The sequence below is a fragment of the Chiloscyllium plagiosum genome, chromosome 14 (assembly GCF_004010195.1).
Source record: "Chiloscyllium plagiosum isolate BGI_BamShark_2017 chromosome 14, ASM401019v2, whole genome shotgun sequence".
NCBI classification, from domain to species: domain Eukaryota; kingdom Metazoa; phylum Chordata; class Chondrichthyes; order Orectolobiformes; family Hemiscylliidae; genus Chiloscyllium; species Chiloscyllium plagiosum.
The window spans coordinates 78,339,489-78,359,394 of record NC_057723.1 but is presented as its reverse complement, the minus strand read 5'-3'; the positions used below and the strand labels follow the sequence as shown (position 1 = coordinate 78,359,394).

General features: G+C 44.9%; 1 protein-coding gene across 8 annotated transcripts in view; it reads left to right on the top strand.

Moving 5' to 3' along the window:
- The first annotated feature begins 388 nt into the window (after positions 1 to 388).
- Positions 389 to 19,906, top strand: part of b4galt7 (xylosylprotein beta 1,4-galactosyltransferase, polypeptide 7 (galactosyltransferase I)) — a 52,506-nt gene continuing 32,988 nt past the window's right edge. For 4 of the 8 annotated variants that reach the window (XM_043704045.1, XM_043704042.1, XM_043704038.1 and 1 more), the window contains exon 1: positions 16,627 to 17,243. In XM_043704045.1, the coding sequence (XP_043559980.1) occupies positions 17,188 to 17,243 (56 nt within the window). In that variant the 5' untranslated portion in view covers positions 16,627 to 17,187. The other 4 variants (XM_043704040.1, XM_043704039.1, XM_043704041.1 and 1 more) reach the window with 4 other exon arrangements.

The following is a 19,906-nucleotide window of genomic DNA, read 5'->3' as shown; positions in this document are numbered from 1 at the left end:
AGCTGGAGATGTAGACACATTGACTATCTCCTTCAGTTTGCTGCCCAGAGGCAGGTCTGTGGTAAATTATGTTCTGAACTATGGCAGTGTGCTTTGATTTATTTTTACTGTCGATAGGGTGGGGATGCAAGGCCCAATCCAGCTCAGCCTGAGCAGGGATTGAACCATGTGTCGGTGGCAATATTGGTTCTGTGTACCAGTTGTTTATCCAACTGAGCTAACTGGTCCCAAAGATCCAATCCCTCCTCATTGCTGTGATGGGATTTGAACTCCTATCTCATTAGTTCCAGTTTTGAATTACCAGTCTACTTGTTGCCATTATGCTACATGTCTAACTTAAATAGTACAGCATATGATTAACAGTTATAAACTTTGATTCCTCCAGTGAAATGACTCTGGTTGGCTGGCAGGCAGAGCAAATGTGTGGACTGGAGACCGTGGAGATCAGTCGAGAGTGTGGAGCTGGAAAAGCACAGCAGGTCAGGCAGCATCAGAGAAGCAGCAGAATCAATGTTTCAGGTAAAATCCCTTCCTCAGGAAGGCAGAGTGACAAGTTCACAGCAGGAAGCTGTCATGATGGTAGGTTGGTGACAGAGAGCAGGGAATGGAACTCCCTGGGAGCAGGCTGAATTCAGAGACTGGGAGAGCCTGGGAGAGACGGAAATCTGTCCCTGGTAGGTGGGAACAGTCAGCTACAGAGAAGCCAGAGGTTGAGGGTGCTGGATCTAAACATTTGGATAGGCAGAGGCCTCTGATGGGGTGGGGGGGGGGGGGGGGGAGCTGGAATGTGGGGAGAGGGGTAGGTGATGGTGGGTTTGAGAGATATGCTTCATCGGGACAGTCATTGCTCTTGGCCTGGAAGGCCGAGAATTCCTTGGAGACCCTGGGGCAGCCCTCCTGTCCTCCTGGACAACAAGAAGCTGCAAGTGGCCCATAGCCCTTTCATGGCTGAGATTCCCTTCCCCTTGGAAACCCATCCAGTAAAGTACATGATACTCTGGGCTTCTCATGATACAAGAACTGTCTAGTGGGAGGTTCGAAACCATGAGTTTTCCTGCACAATGGTTTGGATTGTCCTGCAGGAGTGAGTGGAAGCAACTTTAGCAGGATTATGGACCAGGCCAGACCCCCTCAAAACATTTCAAGAAGGCAGCCCAGACCCTAACTTGGCTAGTTGGTTTAAGCAGGTGTAATGCGGATATCCCAGTAGTGATTAGATTAGATTCCCTACAGAATGGAAATGGGCCCTTCAGCCCAACAACACCACTCTGACCCTCTGAAGAGTAACACACCCAGACCCAATCGCCTGCACTATATTTACCCCTGACTAATGCATCTAACACTACGGGATGCAGCTGGTCTAACCATTCTGTTTTAAACAAGATTACTGAATGAAGCAGAAACAGAGAACAGAATGCCGAGTAACCTATCCTATCTAAAAACCCAACAGATTATCCCAACTGAATGATGCTGTTCCAAATACTTGCAACAATCCCCATAAACACCCCGAGGCACAAAAGGTGAAATCAAACCCGGGTTCTTACAGGAGATGTCAGAGAGAGGGAGTACCAGCCTGGACTTGCCTCTTTGGGACCAGCAGCCTTTCTTTACACACTACCTGCTTTAAAAAAACCAAACCAGAGAAAAGCTGAGCTGGGAGAACTAGCCACTCCCTTTCCATTGTACACGTTTTTAAACTTGAAAGCCTCTGCCTGAGGCAGTATCAGTTAACGATTATGCAATTGGCTCTGAAACCCTTCAACCCCCAGTCTTTTCAGAGTCTGTGTTGTTTACAACCTCTCTATTAAAAAAGGCCAAGGACACCATAACCTTGTTAAAGGAGTAGTTTTGTCACAGCAGTAACTTCCAAAAGGGAATTGTTTACATACTGAGGAAGTAAAGGTAAACGCAGGACCTTTCGAGAAACAAAGTAGCAGTCAAATCATTTTGTTCGCTTTTGCAAAGAGCGAGCACAATTTCTTTTCTCCATGATCAGATTGCCTCCTGCTCTGGATGATTCTTTTATAATTATTTCACGCAAGGCCCAGTACTCCTCTGGGTGCCCATGAAGCATCTGCACACGTCAGTTGTGATGAAGAGACACATCCTCATCCTCCAGTTCTTTTTATTCATTTTGTGGGATGTGTGGGCATCACAGGTTGGGCCCAGCATTTATTGCCCGTCCCTAGTTGCCCCTTGAGAAGGTGGGGGTGAGCTGCCTTCTTGAAATGATGCAGCCCACCTGCTGTGGGTTGACCCACAATGCCCCAGGGGAGGGAATTCCAAATGAAAGTATGCCTCAAAAATGCAAAAAATGGTTAATTATCACTTTCTTGCAACAGATGTGCAGGTTAGGGTGGATTGGCTGTGGGAAGTTGTCCCATAGTGCCCAGGGATGTGCAGGTAAGGGTGGATTGGCTGTGGGAAATTGTCCCATAGTGCCCAGGGATGTGCAGGTTCGGGTGGATTGACCATGGGAAATTGTCCACAGTGTCCAGGGATGTGGAGGCCAGGTGGGTTAGCCATGGGAAATGCAGGGTTACAGGGATAGAGTAGGGGGTTGGGTCTGGGTGGGATGCTGTTCAGAGAATCGGTGTGGACTTGATGGGCTGAATGGCCTACTTTCACACTGTAGGGATTCTAAAATTCTATCAGCAGTTTCCCATTTTATTCAAGGTGCTGCTAGTTGCCCATACACAAGGTGAGACCTTACACAACCCACTATCAGTATCAGTATCTCAGGTTTGAATCTCCCATTGGCTTTATTGCCGAGTTCTAACAGTTTATTCAATCATTCTAGTTTACAAAGAATAAGCAAATGGTGCCACAAATTCCCACTACCTTTACAGTTTTAGAGATTTGCACCTTCCCAAAGCTACGTCTGGCTGGACAAATTGAAGTCATTCTGTTTTGTCAAAATAAAAGTCAATCAAATTTCAGATGAAAACCAACAGCTTATATGTGTTTCTTAAAAATACATATTTTTGGGCCTCTGGATAAAAGTTATATGCACTCAATGAGCAAAAGCAAATCTAACTAAATCTGAATTCCATTGATATTCAGTACACTGAAGGATACAATGTTGGAAATGTTGGGACTTTGTGTTACAATATGCAGGGAGAGCTCGCTATTCAGATAAATATAATTAAGTCACACAACACCAGGTTATAGACCAAAAGGTTTAATTGGAAGCACACTAGCTGGTGTTGTGTGACACTTAACTTTGTACACCCCAGTCCAACACCGGCATCTCCAAATCAGATAAATATAAACTTCTACCATGGAATACACATTTGGACAATACTTCTTTGGGTGAACTGACTTGTTATTGTGCCTTGCAGTGGCTAAAGTATTCTGTGCAAACGCTTTGCTCAATTTAATTGTTTACATAACTCACATTCCACTCACAGGATGATTAACCTCCTGTATTATTTCCCAACTTTTCTGACATTTTTTCTCTCCTTAAGGCTGGTCTATGAAGTATGATTGTTGTGCATCCACCTGTAAGAATTAAGTTAGAAGAAAAATACTGGAGACTATTGATAGAGTAAACCAAGTGGGGAGTGGAGTGGAGGAGAAAGATGCTTTATGACTCACCTACACGCATTAGCATCTTCTGGAGAAGAATTAGCTAAGTTTTCTAAGAGGAGTTTCCAGTAAAACAGTATTTGTTAAAGTGAGGCAAAGTTCCAATGTCTGAGTCAGTTTTGATGGTTAGTCTGAGTTTGTCTCCAGCTGCATGTTTACCTAATATGGCAAGGTTTCTGCTGTCACCGGCAAGAATATCATGGCATTGAGGAATCCAGCAGGTATTAATTCAACTACAGACTGTCACCAGGTTGCCTGTTCTGGAGTCAGTTCATAGAATATAGAACTTAACAGTGCAGTACTGTTGGCCCTCGATGTTGCACCGACCTGTGAAATTAATCTGATGCCCTACACCATTCTATTATTATCCATATGTATGTCCAATTACCATTTAAATGTCCTTACTGTTGGCGGGTCTACTACTGTTGCAGGCAGTGCGTTCCACGCCCTTACTACTCTCTGAGTAAAGAAACTACCCCTAATATCTGTCCTATATCTATCACCCCTCAATTTAAAGCTATATCTCCTCGTGTTAGCCTTCACCATTCAAGGAAAAGGGCTCTCACTGTCCACCCTATATGATCCTCTGATTATCTTATACGTCTCGATTAAGTCACCTCTCAACTTTCTTCTCTCCAATGAAAGCAGCCTCCGTTCCCTCAGCCTTTCCTCGGAAGACCTTCCTTCCATACCAGGCAACATCCTTGTAAATCTCCTCTGAACCCTTTCCAAAGCTTCCACATCCTTTCTATTATGCGGTGACCAGAACTGTACACAATACTCCAGGTACGTCTTACCAGTGTCTTGTACAGCTGAAGCATAACCTCGTGGCTCTGAAACTCAATCTCCCTACCAATAAACGCCAACACACCATATGCCTTCTTAACAACCCTATCCACTTGGGTGGCAACTTTCAGGGATTTATGCACCTGGACACTGAGATCTCTCTGTCCGTTGACACTGCCAAGAATTTTACCATTAGGCCTGTACTCTGCATTCCTGTTAATTCTTCCAAAGTGAATCACCTCTCACTTTTCCACATTAAACTCCATTTGCCACTTCTCAGCCCAGCTCTACATCTTATCAATGTCCCTCTGTAACCCACACCGTCCTTCAGCACTATCCACAACTCTGCCGACCTTAGTGTTATCCGCAAATTTACTAACCCATCCTTCTACGCCCACCTCCAGATCATTTATAAAAATGACTAACAGCAGTGGCCTCAAAACAGATCCTTCACAACTCAGTTTTTTAATGCAAATTGGAACACAATGCAGATTAATGTAAAGCAGTCATTTATCAGTACACCTCTGGAGCAGGTGAGACTTGATCCTGAGCCTCTTGGGGCCAGAGTTAGGCACACTGCCACTGTACCACAACCACCTTTGGCTGCATGCTTCCACGTGTAGGTGAGGGGCCATCATGTAGACCATCTCTGGCACTTCTGCCACAATAGTTGAACCAGAGGTTACTGCAGCAAAGCCAAAACTGTATTTCACTTGGTCATCTGTTCTTCGGAGCTTTACAGCTGAGGTCACCTTCCTGCTTAGTCAAAATAGCTCTTGTCCAACTGTGGCTCTCCTCTTGTGATATTATGACAATATAGTTGCTAACTTTCACCAGATAGCTGTGTTGTTCCCAATTCTTAAGTACACAGCTAATACTTACTAACTTGAATAATTAGTGGTTAAATTCAAAAGGAAATGCCAGTCATTGTCAGTTATAGCTTGAGTTGGAATCTAGACACCAAGTGTGAGTCAATGTGCCGTTATGCACACTCGGAAGTGCCCTATTCTTGCTCCATATAATCACTTCTGATATAAATACCAGTAATCCCTCTAACCTCTTGATGGAAGACTGCTTACTTGAATTTAATACCGTGCTAAATTATGAACGTTTTAGATCCTTTCATTCAACATACCATGCAGATTGTATTTGAAGCACAGTGCCTAACCACATTACCGTCCAGCTCTGTCTGTGCTGATTTTAAAGTTGAATCTGTACCACATTGTTAAAGGTAGTATTTGCTGTGTATGTGATTCCCTGAACTTCTCTAACGAGAGGTATTTGAATGAAGGTGATGTTGGGCTGTATTTTTTTACATTGAATCTGGATGTTTCTTTTCTCTAACAGGGACTTTTTACAAGATGTTATGAAAGGAATTGCTTCAGTGGTGTTTCAGTCACGTACAGGTAATGAACTAATCTGACGGTTGGGTTTTGGAATGTTACAGTGCATGCTGCTCAATGGTTTAAAGCAAACCGGGGAGCGGTGACCTCCTGAGTTGACACTCTCCATATTTGTGGGCACCAATTGTGCAGGTTTGCCTGGGTTTGGTTATACAATGAATTAATTGTTTCAAAAAGTGGCATATGGTGCATTGTGCGTGTAAGAAGATGATAAAGAACTAAAGGAGAACAATACCTGTTTTACAGTACAGAATGAGGCCATTCGACTCACAAAGGAGCTACTCAGTTAGTCCCACTCTCAAACCCTTGAACTTTCAAGTATATATCCAGCTCCCTTTTAAAACCTGCTATGGAATCTGCCTCCAACCCTCTCCCAAATCTGTACAACTCTGAGTCAAAAAGGATTCTCCTCCTCTCACTCCGAGCTCTCTTGCTGACAATCCTGAACTGGTAAAATTATTCATGGTCCTGCTACAACTCTTTCCTGCTAATTCTTTCAGGCTTTGGAAACTCTGATAGTTTCGGGGGCAGATTTTGTAGCACAAAGTTAATTGAAACAAATTTTAAAATAACATAACGTCCAACAATTTAAAATTATTATTTGTTTTTAGTGCTGATGTGTTGCCATAATATTTTTGTGCATTTCATGAGCTGCAGAAGAAATTGTTCTGGTTGTTGCTGAACTGTAAGTCCCCCCTCAGTAGCCCATTGTGAGTGAATGGCTCCTCATGAGAACAGAACCATTGATCACCACAGCATAGGATTACTAGGAACAGGAATGGCAATTGGTGCCAATGACTGTTGCTGCTATGGGAACAGCATCTGTCAGACCATGGCGTCCAATAGCCTCCGATCCTCATGATCGTGGATTCTATTGACTTTGTTCATTCTGCCTGCTGCATTCATTTCAATAATTCTCTACTGTCTCAGGAACTCAAGAAAGACTTGATGTTACGTGGCCCATAAAAATTAGATCCCCCCTCATCCTTCTAAACTCAGAGTCCTCAAACGTTCCTCGAAGTTAAGCTTTTCATTCCTGGGACCATTCACATGAACCTCCTCTGAACACGATCCAGGGCTAGTCCATCCTTCCTGAGGTATGAGGCCCAAAACTGCACACAATACTCCAAATGTGGTCTGACCAGAGCCTTATAGAACCTCAGAAGTACATCCCTGCTTTTATATTCAAGTTCTCTCAAAATAAATGCATCATTGCATTTGCCTTCCTAACTACCGACTCACCCTGCAAGTTTACCTTGACAGAATCTTGGGCTAGAACTCCCAAGTCTCTTTGCCCTTCAGACTTCTGAATTTTCTCCTCATTTAGTAAACAGTCCATGCTTCTATTCTCCCTACTAAAGTGCATGACCTCACACTTTCCCACATTAAACTCAATCTGCCACTTCTTTGCCCACTCTCTTAATCTGTCCAAATCCTTCTGCAGCCTCCCTGCCTCCTCAAGGTTACCTGTCCCTCTACCTATCTTTGTATCATCCCCAGTAGTTGCCTGCCATTATATTGATTATTGGAGCAGCATTTTTCATAAAGAGAGGTGGAACCTGAAAGGAAGTGATGCAGTGGACCAAGTAATTGGAAGGTGAAAGACATGTGTGATAAAGAGAGAGTAAATTTATTTCATTTATAGATCCCATTTGGGGTGAATCACTATTACTCCATTATGAATGAGACATTGATCCATCTCTTTTTGTGCATTGACCCATAATTTCCAATGTTTCTTGCAGATTCACTGTGATATGTGAATACTTTGCTCTTCTGTGCCTGGTTCTTCACTTACAGTCTATGTCAGGTCCTCAGGTGGTCTTTATCTGAGAAAAGGTGTTAATATCCCCATAGAGACCAATAATCTGACAAGGAAGGAATTCCCAAACAATTCCTGTTGAAAGGAATTAATGGAAAAGATAACTCACTTTTTCCACTAAATGAATTGTGCTTTCACATTAGACACATTCTATCGAGATGTCCAGCATGATTAATGCCCAGATACTCTACAGCTGAATTCTCAATAGTCTTGATGACACAGGTTATCCCGAGATTCCTTAATTCAACTCCTTTAACGAATCCTGTCAAACTGTGTGGTTGATTGGCCAAATGGAAGCAACAGCAGTAAATTATCCAATTTACAATTTCTACTCTGTGCTGTATTGGTCTATGTTCTATGTACCTTGATTCTAGTTTTCCATCCCTTTAAATGTTTCTCAGCAACTACTCTCTCAAGCCCCCTTAAATTTTAAACATTTCGATGAAGTTGCCTCTCATAGTTACAAACTTCAGGAATACAATCCCAACTTACTCAACCACTCCTCATAAAGCACTCCCTCCATACCTGAGATCTACTCGGAGAACCTTCTCTGTTGTGCATCTGATGTCAGTCCTATCATTCCTTAGATGAGGGTATTCACCTTATTCCAGTTATGGTCTGATCAATGCCTTTCATAGTTTTACCAAGACCTCCCTAATTTTCTACTCAGTTACCTTTGAAGTAATGACCAACAGTACATTTGCTTTCCTGTACTTTCTTAACTTGGATGCTAGTTTTTTTTTGGGATTCATGCACAAGGACACTGTAAAGACTGTCTTTTTATTTGTGTTTTTTTTAACACGGTGGTTCAATGGTTAGTATTGTTGCCTCACAGTGCCAGGGACCCGGGTTCGATTCCAGCCTCAGGCGACTGTCTGTGTGGAGTTTGCACATTCTCCCCGTGTCTGCGTGGGTTTCCTCCCACAATCCAAAGATGTGCAGGTCAGGTGAATTGGCGATGCTAAATTGCCCATAGTATTAGGTGCATGAGTCAGGGGTAAATGTAGGGGAGGGGAATGGGTCTGGGTGAATTAACCTTCGGAGAGTTGGTGTGGACTTGTTGGGCCAAATGGCCTGTTTCCACACTATAGGGAATTTAATCTAAAATCTAAAATCTAAACTGTGGGCTGAAATGAGGAAAGAATTGTTCTCGAATCAGGAAGTTCAGGGATTGCTGCATAGTTTGAAAGCAAGTAATAGACATTAATTATGAACATTGCTTGCATAGCTGTGGGAACAGCTGGTAGTAGGTGTAGGTGACTAAAACTGAGGATTACATACAAATGGAGCTTTTGTTTGCAAACAACTAGAAGAATGGTTTGTGGATTAGTAACCAGTTATCAATAACAAAGATGTTCTGCCTGCCAAAATTAAATGATTGATTCTCATGGAGCTGAACAGCTTGGGGTATGAACGAGATGCAGAAAAGCTTCTAGACTATGACCAGCTTATGGGCTCTCCTTCTGTTCTCTGAAGTAAGCAACTGAATAAAATGGGTTTGTCTTTCCTTCAGCAGTTGCTGTAAGCTTTGACTTTTAATGAACAAATCAGAAATGCAGAGTCATTTGCAAACTAGTGGCAGCATCCAGAGAAGGTTCATTGAAAAAAAACAAGAATCATAATCATCCCAATAGATCAACGAACAATGACCCTTGACCTGCTTTCCAAGTGCTCCCTCTGTCCACAGCAGCCATGATGTGTGTGTATGTGTGTGTGTATGTCTGTGTGTCTGTCTGATTGTGTTTGTCTGTGTGTGTGTGTGTGTGTGCCTGTGCCTGTGTGTCTGTCTGTGTGTGCCTGTGTGTCTGTCTGTGTGTGCCTGTGTGTCTGTCTGTGTGTGCCTGTGTGTCTGTCTGTGTGTGCCTGTGTGTCTGTCTGTGTGTGCCTGTGTGTCTGTCTGTGTGTGCCTGTGTGTCTGTCTGTGTGTGCCTGTGTGTCTGTCTGTGTGTGCCTGTGTGTCTGTCTGTGTGTGCCTGTGTGTCTGTCTGTGTGTGCCTGTGTGTCTGTCTGTGTGTGCCTGTGTGTCTGTCTGTGTGTGCCTGTGTGTCTGTCTGTGTGTGCCTGGTGTGCCTGTCTGTCTGATTGTGTATGTCTGTCTGTGTGGGTCTGTGCCTGTGTGTGTGTGTGTGTGTGTGCCTGTGTGTGTGTGTGGCTGTGTGTTCCTGTGTGTGTGTGTGTCTCTGTGTGTGTGTATAGCAGGGGAATTTATAAAGGGATTAGAGATTTAATTTGTAAAGTTAAATGTCAAGGATTCGTAACTGTTTAAATGTAGCTACAGTGTAATTGATTGTAATAAATAGCAATATTTGTTCAGTACAGTAACTTTGTCCATGCTTTCTGGATCTAAATGTTATGTCCATTTTGGGATTTTGCACTTTTCTTTAAAACTTCAGTTTTTGTGATGACTTCTGGAATGACAGACTTTGATTTCCTCATTGCCATCCCTCTGAGTGGTAAGGACCCTCTGTCCGCGGTTTCCTGCAGTCTTACACTTAAATAATAGTCATCTTTTCTTTTCCTCCAGCTCAGGCCAGAACCTCACATTTTCCCACATATTCTATCAGCTGTATTTTGCTCACTCACTCAACCTCACATCTGTAGACTAATTGTGGTAGCAACTTTGTAAGTCCAATTTCTCAAAAGTCTAATTACCTCATAACCAGGAATTTCAATTTTATCGGTATTCTCTCTTAGTTTCTTAGAAACACAGGAAAATAGGATCAGGAGTAGGCCATTCAGCCCTTCGGGCCTGCACCACCATTCAATATGATCACGGCTGATCATCTAACTCAGTCGGCTGTTCCTGTGTTCATCCCTTTGGTTCTAAAAACTGCATCAGTCTGCTTCTTGAAAACTAAAGGTGAATTTGGATTAAAATGATATCTCACAATCACAGGCTTTTTTGGCAAGTAAAGCACTTGTCAGAAAGGTCTGATACAGATTTTTGGATTTTTGAAGTCGATCATTCTTTCTGTTTTATTATTGTCATTTGCTCCTGGAAGGGAACTTCATTGTCCCCTATTATTCTGCCAAATATCTCAATAAACAAGAGAGAATGAGAGGGTCAAACAGAAAACATTTGTCAGTATGCCTTGAGTTACTAAAATGAGTCACATTCTGTCAGTAAATTCTCCTCATCTTCAGATCGAGACACAGTCTGTAAACCAACAGACCATTTCATTTGACATTAAACAGGTTAATGAACAATAGTCAGTGGAAAGCAGTTGACACGTCATGATTTCCAAACGTTACTCTGCATAGTCTGTCAAATATGAACGATTCTTTCCCTGAACTATTTTTCAATATATCTAACTCCTGAAAAATATTGCTCATTTCTTACATATTGAAGTATTGTGATAAACTCAAACCAGCTCAACCATTCGAGTTCTGGGTTTGCCTTTTGAGCTTAATAGTGATGCTGAATCAGGAGGTAGTGTCATCGTGTTTTTATCACGAGACTCGACAAGTGTGGTGCTGGAAAAGCACAGCCAGTCAGGCAGCATCTGAGGAGCAGGAGAGTCAATGTTTCGAGCATCGGCTCTTCATCAGGAATGTGGTGGCCAAAAGGGGCTGAGAGATAAATGAGAGAAGGGTGGGGCTGGGGGGAAGGTAGCTGGAAATGGTAGATAGATGGAGGTGGGGGAGAGTGATAGTGATAGGTCGGAGAGGAGGATGGAGGGAATGGTGGGAAGGAAGATGGACAAGTAGGACAGGTCAAGAGGGCAGTGCCAAGTTGGAGGGTTGGATCTGCGATAATGTGGGGGGAGGGGAGATCAGAAAACTGGTGAAAACAACATTGAGAATGCCCCATCCTCACCTTCCACCCCACCAACCTCCGGATACAATACATCATCCTCTGCCATTTCCTCCACCTACAGTCAGACTGCACTACCAGAGATTATATTTCCCTCCCCATCCCTTTCAGTATTCTGCAGAGACCATTCCCTCCATGACTCCCTTGTTAGGTTCATACCACCCCACCAACCCACCCTCCCCTTCCGGCACCTTCCCTTGCTACTGCAAGAGGGGTAAAGCCTGCGCCCACACCTCCCCCCAACCTCTGTCCAAGGCCCCAAAGGATCTTTCCATATCCAGCAGAGATTTTCCTGCACCTCCAAACATCTCATCTACTGTGTCCCTTGCTCTCGATGTTGTCTCCTCGATACTGGGGAGACAGGACGACAACCTGCAGAACATTTCAGAGAACATCTCTGGGACACCCACACCAAACAACACCACCGCCCTGTGGCTGAATACTTCCCCCTCCCACTCCACCAAGGACATGCAGGTCCTGGGCCTCCTTCACAGCAAAATTCTAGCCATCTGACGTCTGGAGGAAGAACACCTCATCTTCTGCCTTGAGACCCTCCAACCACACGGGATCGATGTCGATTTCATCAGTTTCCTCATGTCCCCTCCCCCTCACCTTATCCCAGATCCAACCATCCAACTCGGAACCGTCCTCTTGACCTGTCCTACCTGTCCATCTTCCTTCCCATCTACCCACTCCACTCTCCTCTCCAACCTATCACCATCAACCCGTACCTTCATCTACCTATTGCATTCCCAGCTACCTTCCCCCCAGTTCCACCCTCCTCTCATTTATCTTTCAGCCACCTTGGGCTCCCTCCCACATTCCTGATGAAGGTCTTATGCTCAAAATGTTGACTCTCCTGCTCCTTGGATGCTGCCTGACCTGCTGTACTTTTCCAGCGCCACACATTTTGACTCTGATTTCCAGCATCTGCAGTCTCACTTTCTCCTAATTGATTATCACTAGACTGTTAATCCAGAGACCCTGGTAATGTTCTGGGGACCAAAGTTCAAATCTTGCCATGGCAGATGGTGGAATTTGAATTCAATTAAAATAAAAATCTGGAATTAAGAGTCTGTAAAATGATTGTTGTGAAAAAACTATCTTGTTCAAAAATGTCTTTTAGGGAAAGAAACTGCTATCCTTACCTGGTCTGGCCTACATGTGACTCCAGACCCACAACAACGTGGTTGACTCTTAAGATGCTGGGGATGGGCAATAAATGCTGCCTAACCAGTGACCCCTCATCCCATGAATGAATAAAGGAAGAAAGAAAATATAATTTTAAATTATTTGATATTATAGAAGATTCTCTTTAAGATTTGAATGGGACGGACTTTTTTTTATCCATTTGGTGTTTATTGGATGAAGTGGTTAATTGATCTATGTAAAATACTTTCAACTGCCAGATGGTTCCTATCCAGATCCAGTGGCAGCAGCCAGACTGTGCATTCCAAGGACTTGCAGAACTCTGTTTGTCTCTGCCTTGCCCTAAGGTGGAATATTAGTCAGACAGTAAAGTAAATTATTTCCAACATGCAACAAGCAGCCTGATGTCTGACCCACAAAAATCATCAATCTAAAATACTGTTGCTTTTGTCACAGAGAACCATTGAATCTGAACATTTTGATCATTTGTAAATAAACAGCTTCTTTCCATGGATAAATGATCTAACTGGAGGAGAGGAGACGTTTAAACCTTCATCGTTCAAAAACTTCGAGCAGTCATAATCAAGCAAAAAGTGTTCTTAAAATTAGATCAGTAAAGTGGTTGTTTGTTTTTACTCAGTCTAATTCTGTTATATGGGAAAAAAAACCCGATTAGAGTTAGAAGCTGACCAACTCTTAAGCCTTTTGTGGTGAACATGATGATAGCAATAATATGGCTGACAAGGGATCAGTCTGGTGATGACTAAGTTCATATCAAATATTAGATCATGCTGTTTTATGGAGAGATTGTAATTGTGTACAACTCAGTAAGCAGGAGGACAAATTATTTTATTAAATATTGTAGTACGAGGAAATGGGTCTGGGTAGGTTAATGCTGGAGATTGCATTAAACTCCATTAATCTGAAGGTGACACAAAGATTTGTCTAACTTACTAATGTTACTTCTATCTAGTTGCAATTGTGCAATAAACTACATTTTGCTTAGGACAAGAATTTCCTATCGTTAAGACACACTAGCTGTTTTCCTCTGGTTGTGGTTGGTATCACAGCACATCCGACCCGTAAACCTTCCCATTAGAAGCACAAGGCGCTGCAGTGAAAGAAATAACACCAGAGAGAATGGCAATTTAAAATGGAAATATCAGCCTGGGCGTTTTGTGCAGGTGTGGAAGAATAAGACCATAAGACATAGGAGCAGAAATTAGGCCATTCAGCCCATTGAGTCTGTTCTGCCATTCAATCGTGGCTGATAAGTTTCTCAACCCCATTCTCCCACTTTCTCCCCACAGCCCTTGATCCCCTTGATACTCAGGAACCTATCTATCTCCATCTTAAATATACTCAATGATCTGGTCTACACAGCCTTCTGTGTCAATGAGTTCCATAGATTCCCCACTCTCTGGCTGACAACGTTTCTCCTTCTCTCCATTCTAAAAGGTCTTCCCTTTACTCTTAGGCTGTGCCCTCGGGTCCTAGTCTCTCCTACCAATGGAAATATCTTCCCAACATCCTCTCTGTCCAGGCCGTTCAGGATTCTGTAAGTTTCAATTAGATCATGCCTCATCCTTTTAAACTCTATCGAGTATAGACTTAGAGTCCTCAAACATTCTTCATATGTTAAGCTGTTCTTTCCTGGGACCATTTTTGTGAATCTCTACTGAACATACTCCAGGGCCAGCACATCCTTTCTGAGATATGGGGCCCAAAACAGTGCACAATACTCCAAATTATTTGTTTTCTTTTGCAGCTTCCAACTCCCTATCCCATAACCACCTAGAGCTGCCTAATCTCAATTTCCTATTTAATTGTGCATGATTTGACCATTATCCATCACTAAGGCTGCCTCTTCACTTAGCAATGGGGCCCATTTCAGCTAACATAAACAATATATGTTTTATGCAACAAGAATAAAAATTGCTGGAGAAACTCAGCAGCTCTGAAAACATGTGTGTACAGAAAGCAAGGTTAATGGTTCAGGTCCAGTGAAACATTATTCTGAATGCAAGAACACAGAATGTATGTTTTATGGAAAGTGTACTTTGTACAACATTTCGCTTGTTTGAAGGATGGATATATGAGTTAGCAACAGGAGGAGGCCTCTTGGCCCCTTGAGTCTTTGCCATTTGATAAGATTGTTACTAATCTGATTGCAACCTCAACAGCACAGTGGTTCAGTGGTTAGCACTGCCTCTTTACAGCGCAAGGGAACTGGGTTTAGTTCCACCCTCAAGTGGCCCTCTGTATGGACTTTGCACCCTTCTCCCGTGTCTGCGTGAGTTTTCTCCCACAGTCCAAAAATGTGCAGGTTAGGTGGATTGACCATGCTAAATTGTCCATAGTGTCCATGAATGTGTAGGTTTAGTGGGTTAGCCATGGGAAATTCAGTGTTACAGGGACAAGGTAGGGAGTGGGTCTGGATGGGGTACTATATCATAGAATCCCTACAGTGTGGAAACAGGCCATTTGGCCCAACATGTCCACACCAACCCTCCAAAGAGCAACCCACCCTGACCTATTCCCCTGCCATATTAATCTACATTTTCCCTTGACTAATCCACCTAACCTACACATCCCTGAACACAATGGGAAATTTAGCATGGACTATTCAGCTAACCTGCACATCTTTGGAGGGTCGCTGTGAATTCAACGGGCTGAATGGCCTGCTTCCAGTTTTCAGTTATTGTCAAGACTTTTTCTATTTTGTGATTAATTACAGTTTGTGTATATAGCATGTATATTTAAACCTATACGGTAGGGATTCTATCATTGCCATATTTCCACCTACTCTTGATAAGTTTCACCCTCTGCAACTAGCGCATCCATTGCTTTATTATTCCAAAATATTTTGACACTTCTTGTAATATGTAAGCAAACACATGTATGATTCCTCTCGATCACTCCTGTAATAGAATCAGTACACCAAATCACTCACTCCGTCGTGAGTTAAAACCCCAACTGGTCTGCTGATGTCCATTAGGAAAAGAAATCTGCCTTCCTTGTCCAGTCTGACCCACATATACCTCTAAGCTCCTTGTACCTCTGTCTCTGAAAGTCATTGTATTGAAGTGAGTGGGTCAAAGGCAAGAAGGGATGGCCGATAAAGGTTAGCTCAGTCTGCAACACCCACAGAGCTAGAATGGATGAATTTTTTAAAGTCCTGAAATAAATCACCAGTGTAATCGGAGGAACTGCACAGTGCCATTGTTTCGAGTGAACCAATCTTTAAAGTATTGATCCTGTGAGTGATAAAGCAGCTGCATTAAGTTTCATTGATGGGGTTATCCATGACTGCATTCTAGCTCGGGAATCACAATGATGCTGACAGGACAAACACTGAAATCTTCTCCATTTAACCACGGGGAGGGTCGTGATGTTTAACATGTAGAGTACCCACAGTGAATAAAGACAGTAATTCCCTTTAAAGTACAATTAATTTTATAAATGTTGCACTGCCTGATTTGTACATTATTTGCAGAGTTTTCAGTTATAGTCAATATTTTTTCTATTTTGTGATTAATTACAGTTTGCATATACAGCATGTATATTTAAACCTATATGGTTTATCACCTATATCTCTATATATTAATGTATATGAATTCTATATCACTCAGAGCATGGTCCTGCCACATACAGGTCCCCCTGTAGGGGGCGGGGGGAGGATGAAGGGGGCGGAACGTTTGTTCCGGGAGCCGGGTCTGGCGGATGCTCGATCCGGGGGCACCGGTAGGAGACCGGCAGCAACTTTCTTCCCCGGGGGGGGGCTCGGTGCGGCCGCCGTGAGGGTCACAGACCGTCACAGACCCCCCACCCCCCCCTCCCCCCCGGGGGGGGGGGGCGGAGACACACCGGGACCGGGAGGGACAGCAATAACTCACCGAGAGCGGCCCCCACCCCCACCCCCACCCCCACCCCACTCACTCCCGCAGGGTCTGTGCCCCTCGGGGGTGGGGGTCTGTGCCCCTGCCCCTGCCCCTCTGAGTGAGGGTGCTTGTGTCACTCTGGGTGGGGTTGGGTCTGTGTCTGTGTCCCTCAGGGTAAGGGTGAGGTTCTGTGTTACTCAGAGTGAGTGCCTGTGTCCCTGGGTGGGGGTCTGTGTCTCTCAGGGTAAGGGTGAGGGTCTGTGTCTCTCAGGGTAAGCGCCTCTGTCCCTGGGTGGGAATCAGCGTCCATTGGGGTGGGGGTCTGTGTCTCTCAGGGTGAGGGTCTGTGTCTGTGTCTAACAGAGGTGAGGGTTTCCTGGTGTGTATCCAGTGACAGGGCGTGGGTCTCTCAGTCTGCCTGCATTCTTAGACAGGAGTGATGATCTCTGGATTTGTCTCTTCACGCAGACAGGACTGAAGATCTTTTGATGCTCAATGGAAGGGTTTGACTGCATTCCCCCACAAATGAGACCGTGAGGAATTCCATTGGCATCTTTCTCCCCCCTGTTCGGGTCATTGACTTCACTAATTCCCTGGCACGATACAACAGATCTGAAGCGCTCATTCGATTTGACAAGCCTGCAGCATATCTCTGGATGGCTGTCGATTTTGGCAGCACCGTTGAGAACAGGAGTCAGTCCATGCCAGGAGAGACTATGGTGACAGGGACTGAGTGAGTGAAAGAAGATGATGTACTCCTCCAGACGCAAACCTGTTCTCTATTTCACTAAGGAAGATAGCAGGTAAACTGGAGTGTCGGATTCACGTTGAATAACAGCAATTTGAAATTTACATTTTATTTCTCAAGGCATTTAAAAGTAACTTGAGTGTTTCCTAAACGGTGAATTATTCTACACTGGCTGACTGCTGCTCCAACAAAGCATCTGCCTCATCAGAGAACTGATTTAAAACGAGTTAATTTATGGTTGAATATAGATTAGCAGTACAAATTGCTTTTCTGTTGTGACTTTGTAAGTGGGGTGGTGCGTCTGCAGATAGAGAATATGATAAACTTAGTAAGTATGCTTTTGGTAGTTTTAAATATTGAAATGCTGAAATAAGGAGACTTAAAGTTTCTTTCATCTTGCACTTGTGAAGACATGACAGAATGGCAAATTACAGAAAAAACAACAGATTGTCCTGAATGGGACACAGTGTTGATTGGTTGACAAGTTGACACTGGTATGAGAAAAATGAGGACTGCAGATGCTGGAGAGTCAGAGTCAAAAAGTGTGGTGCTGGAAAAGCACATTCGAATCATAGAATCCCTACAGTGTGGAAACAGGCCCTTCGGCCCAACAAGTCCACACCGACCCTCTGAAGAGTATCCCACCTAGACCCATTCCCCTACCCCATTATCCTCTATTTACCCCTGACTGATGCACCTAACCTACACATGCCTGAACACTATGGGCAGTTTAGCATGGCCAATCTGCCTAACCTGGACAACTTTGGACTGTGGGAGGAAACCGGAGCATCCGGAGGAAACCCACACAGACACGGGGAGAATGTGCAAACTCCACACAGACAGTCCCCCCGAGGTTGGAATCGAACCCGAGACCCTGGCGCTGTGAGGCGGCAGTGCTAACCACTGAGCCACCGTGCTGCCCCTCCTTCATCAGGAGGACTCATGCCTGCATCATCAACTCTCCTGCTCCACAGATGTTGTCTGACCTGTGCTTATCCAGCTCCACACTTTTTGAAGTTGACTCTGGTTGCCATGGAGAAGGAACTAGGGAACAGTATCCTCCGAGTACTTGGTTCATTGAAAACGTGCAGTGCCTGGAGAAATTCCTTTTTCTTGCAGAGAGCCAGGCTCTAAATATGAATATATGTAGCTTTAATTATTTTTCCTTTTTTTATTGTGTATGCAGGTGTAGGACACAGTGAAGAACAACATGTGTGTAAATCTTTATTGATAGTCCACCACCAGGAAGAAAGGAAACACCCAAGTGGCCAGTGACAAGCAGTGCCCTTCACATCAAAGGGCAGTGCTGCGTGATCAAACAGTGAAGGGGAGGGTAGGGACTAAATCAAAATAGAGTTGGAGGGAGAAATGATGCACTCCACTCCCTGCGGCGCCCACCTCTCCCTGAACAACTCCAGGGTGTTGGTCGACATCGTGTGCTCCTTCTCCAGAGACACCCGGGCTCTAACGTAACCGCGGAAGAGGGGCAGGCAGTCGGCCCTAACGACCCCCTCCACAGCCCGCTGCCTCGACCTGTTTATGGCCAGTTTGGGCAGGCCCAGGAGCAGACCCACGAGGTCTTCAGACCTGCCCTCCCTCCTCCGTACCGGGTGTCCGAAGATCAGGACAGTGGGACTGAACGGCAACCAAAAACAGAGAAGAAGGATCTTAAGGAGATCAAAAAGGGAGTGTAAACGCCCACACCCAATATACACGTGGTCCACGGACTCCACAGCACCACAGAACAAGCAGTTGGGCTGGGAGTACGTGAACCACCGCAATCTGCGGTTGCAGGGGACTGCTGCGTGCAGCACCCTCCACTCCAGATCCCCGAGAGAAAGGGGGAGGACTCCCGCGTAGAGAGCCCTCCAATGGGGATCTCCACCGCCCGGTAGCAAATGGGCAAGCTAAGGTGTGTCCGGACGGTGGATGAGGAAAAAGAGGTGGATGGTGTGTAGCAGCACTCAATACAGGGCCCGTCGTTCTATGTCCCGAAAGGGGTAGAACTAAAACTCTGGAGGCAGGTCAGGTTGTGGGGCACAGGTTCCCCCGGGAAGTATGGGACCTTGGGGCCAATGTGAAATTCCGTCCAGGCTGGGGTGAGCACGGACGGGATCCCACCGCACACGTGAGCATCCTCCAACTGATGCACTACTTCAGGGCCAAGCACCGCTATTTTAAGGCGTCCGCTGCCTTGCTCGCTATGTCCTGCGGCAGCATCCAGCCCAAGCACCCAGTACATCCCCGACGCTGTTCACCCTCGCCGCCGCGGCCCTCCCCTCCGACAGCCACTCGAACCCGCGAGTACGGAGGTGCGGATTCCTGAGCAACGGCTCCCTGACGACAGCTGCTACTCCAGCCGGAGGGTAGGCGTGGCGCGATTCGACCATGTCCCAGACAGTGATCAGGTCCTGGGAGAAAGTGAGGACTGCAGATGCTAGAGATCAGAGCTGAAAAATGTGTCTCTGGAAAAGCGCAGCAGGTCAGGCAGCATCCAAGGAGCAGGAGAATCGACGTTTCGGGCATAAGCCCTTCTTCAGGAATGAAGAAGGTATGCCAAGCTGGCTAAGATAAAAGGTAGGGAGGAGGGACTTGGGGGAGGGGCGTTGGGAATGCGATAGGTGAAAGGAGGTTAAGGTGAGGATGATAGGCTGGAGAGGGAGTGGGAGCGGAGAGGTCGGGAAGAAGATTGCAGGTCAAGAAGGCGGTGCTGAGTCC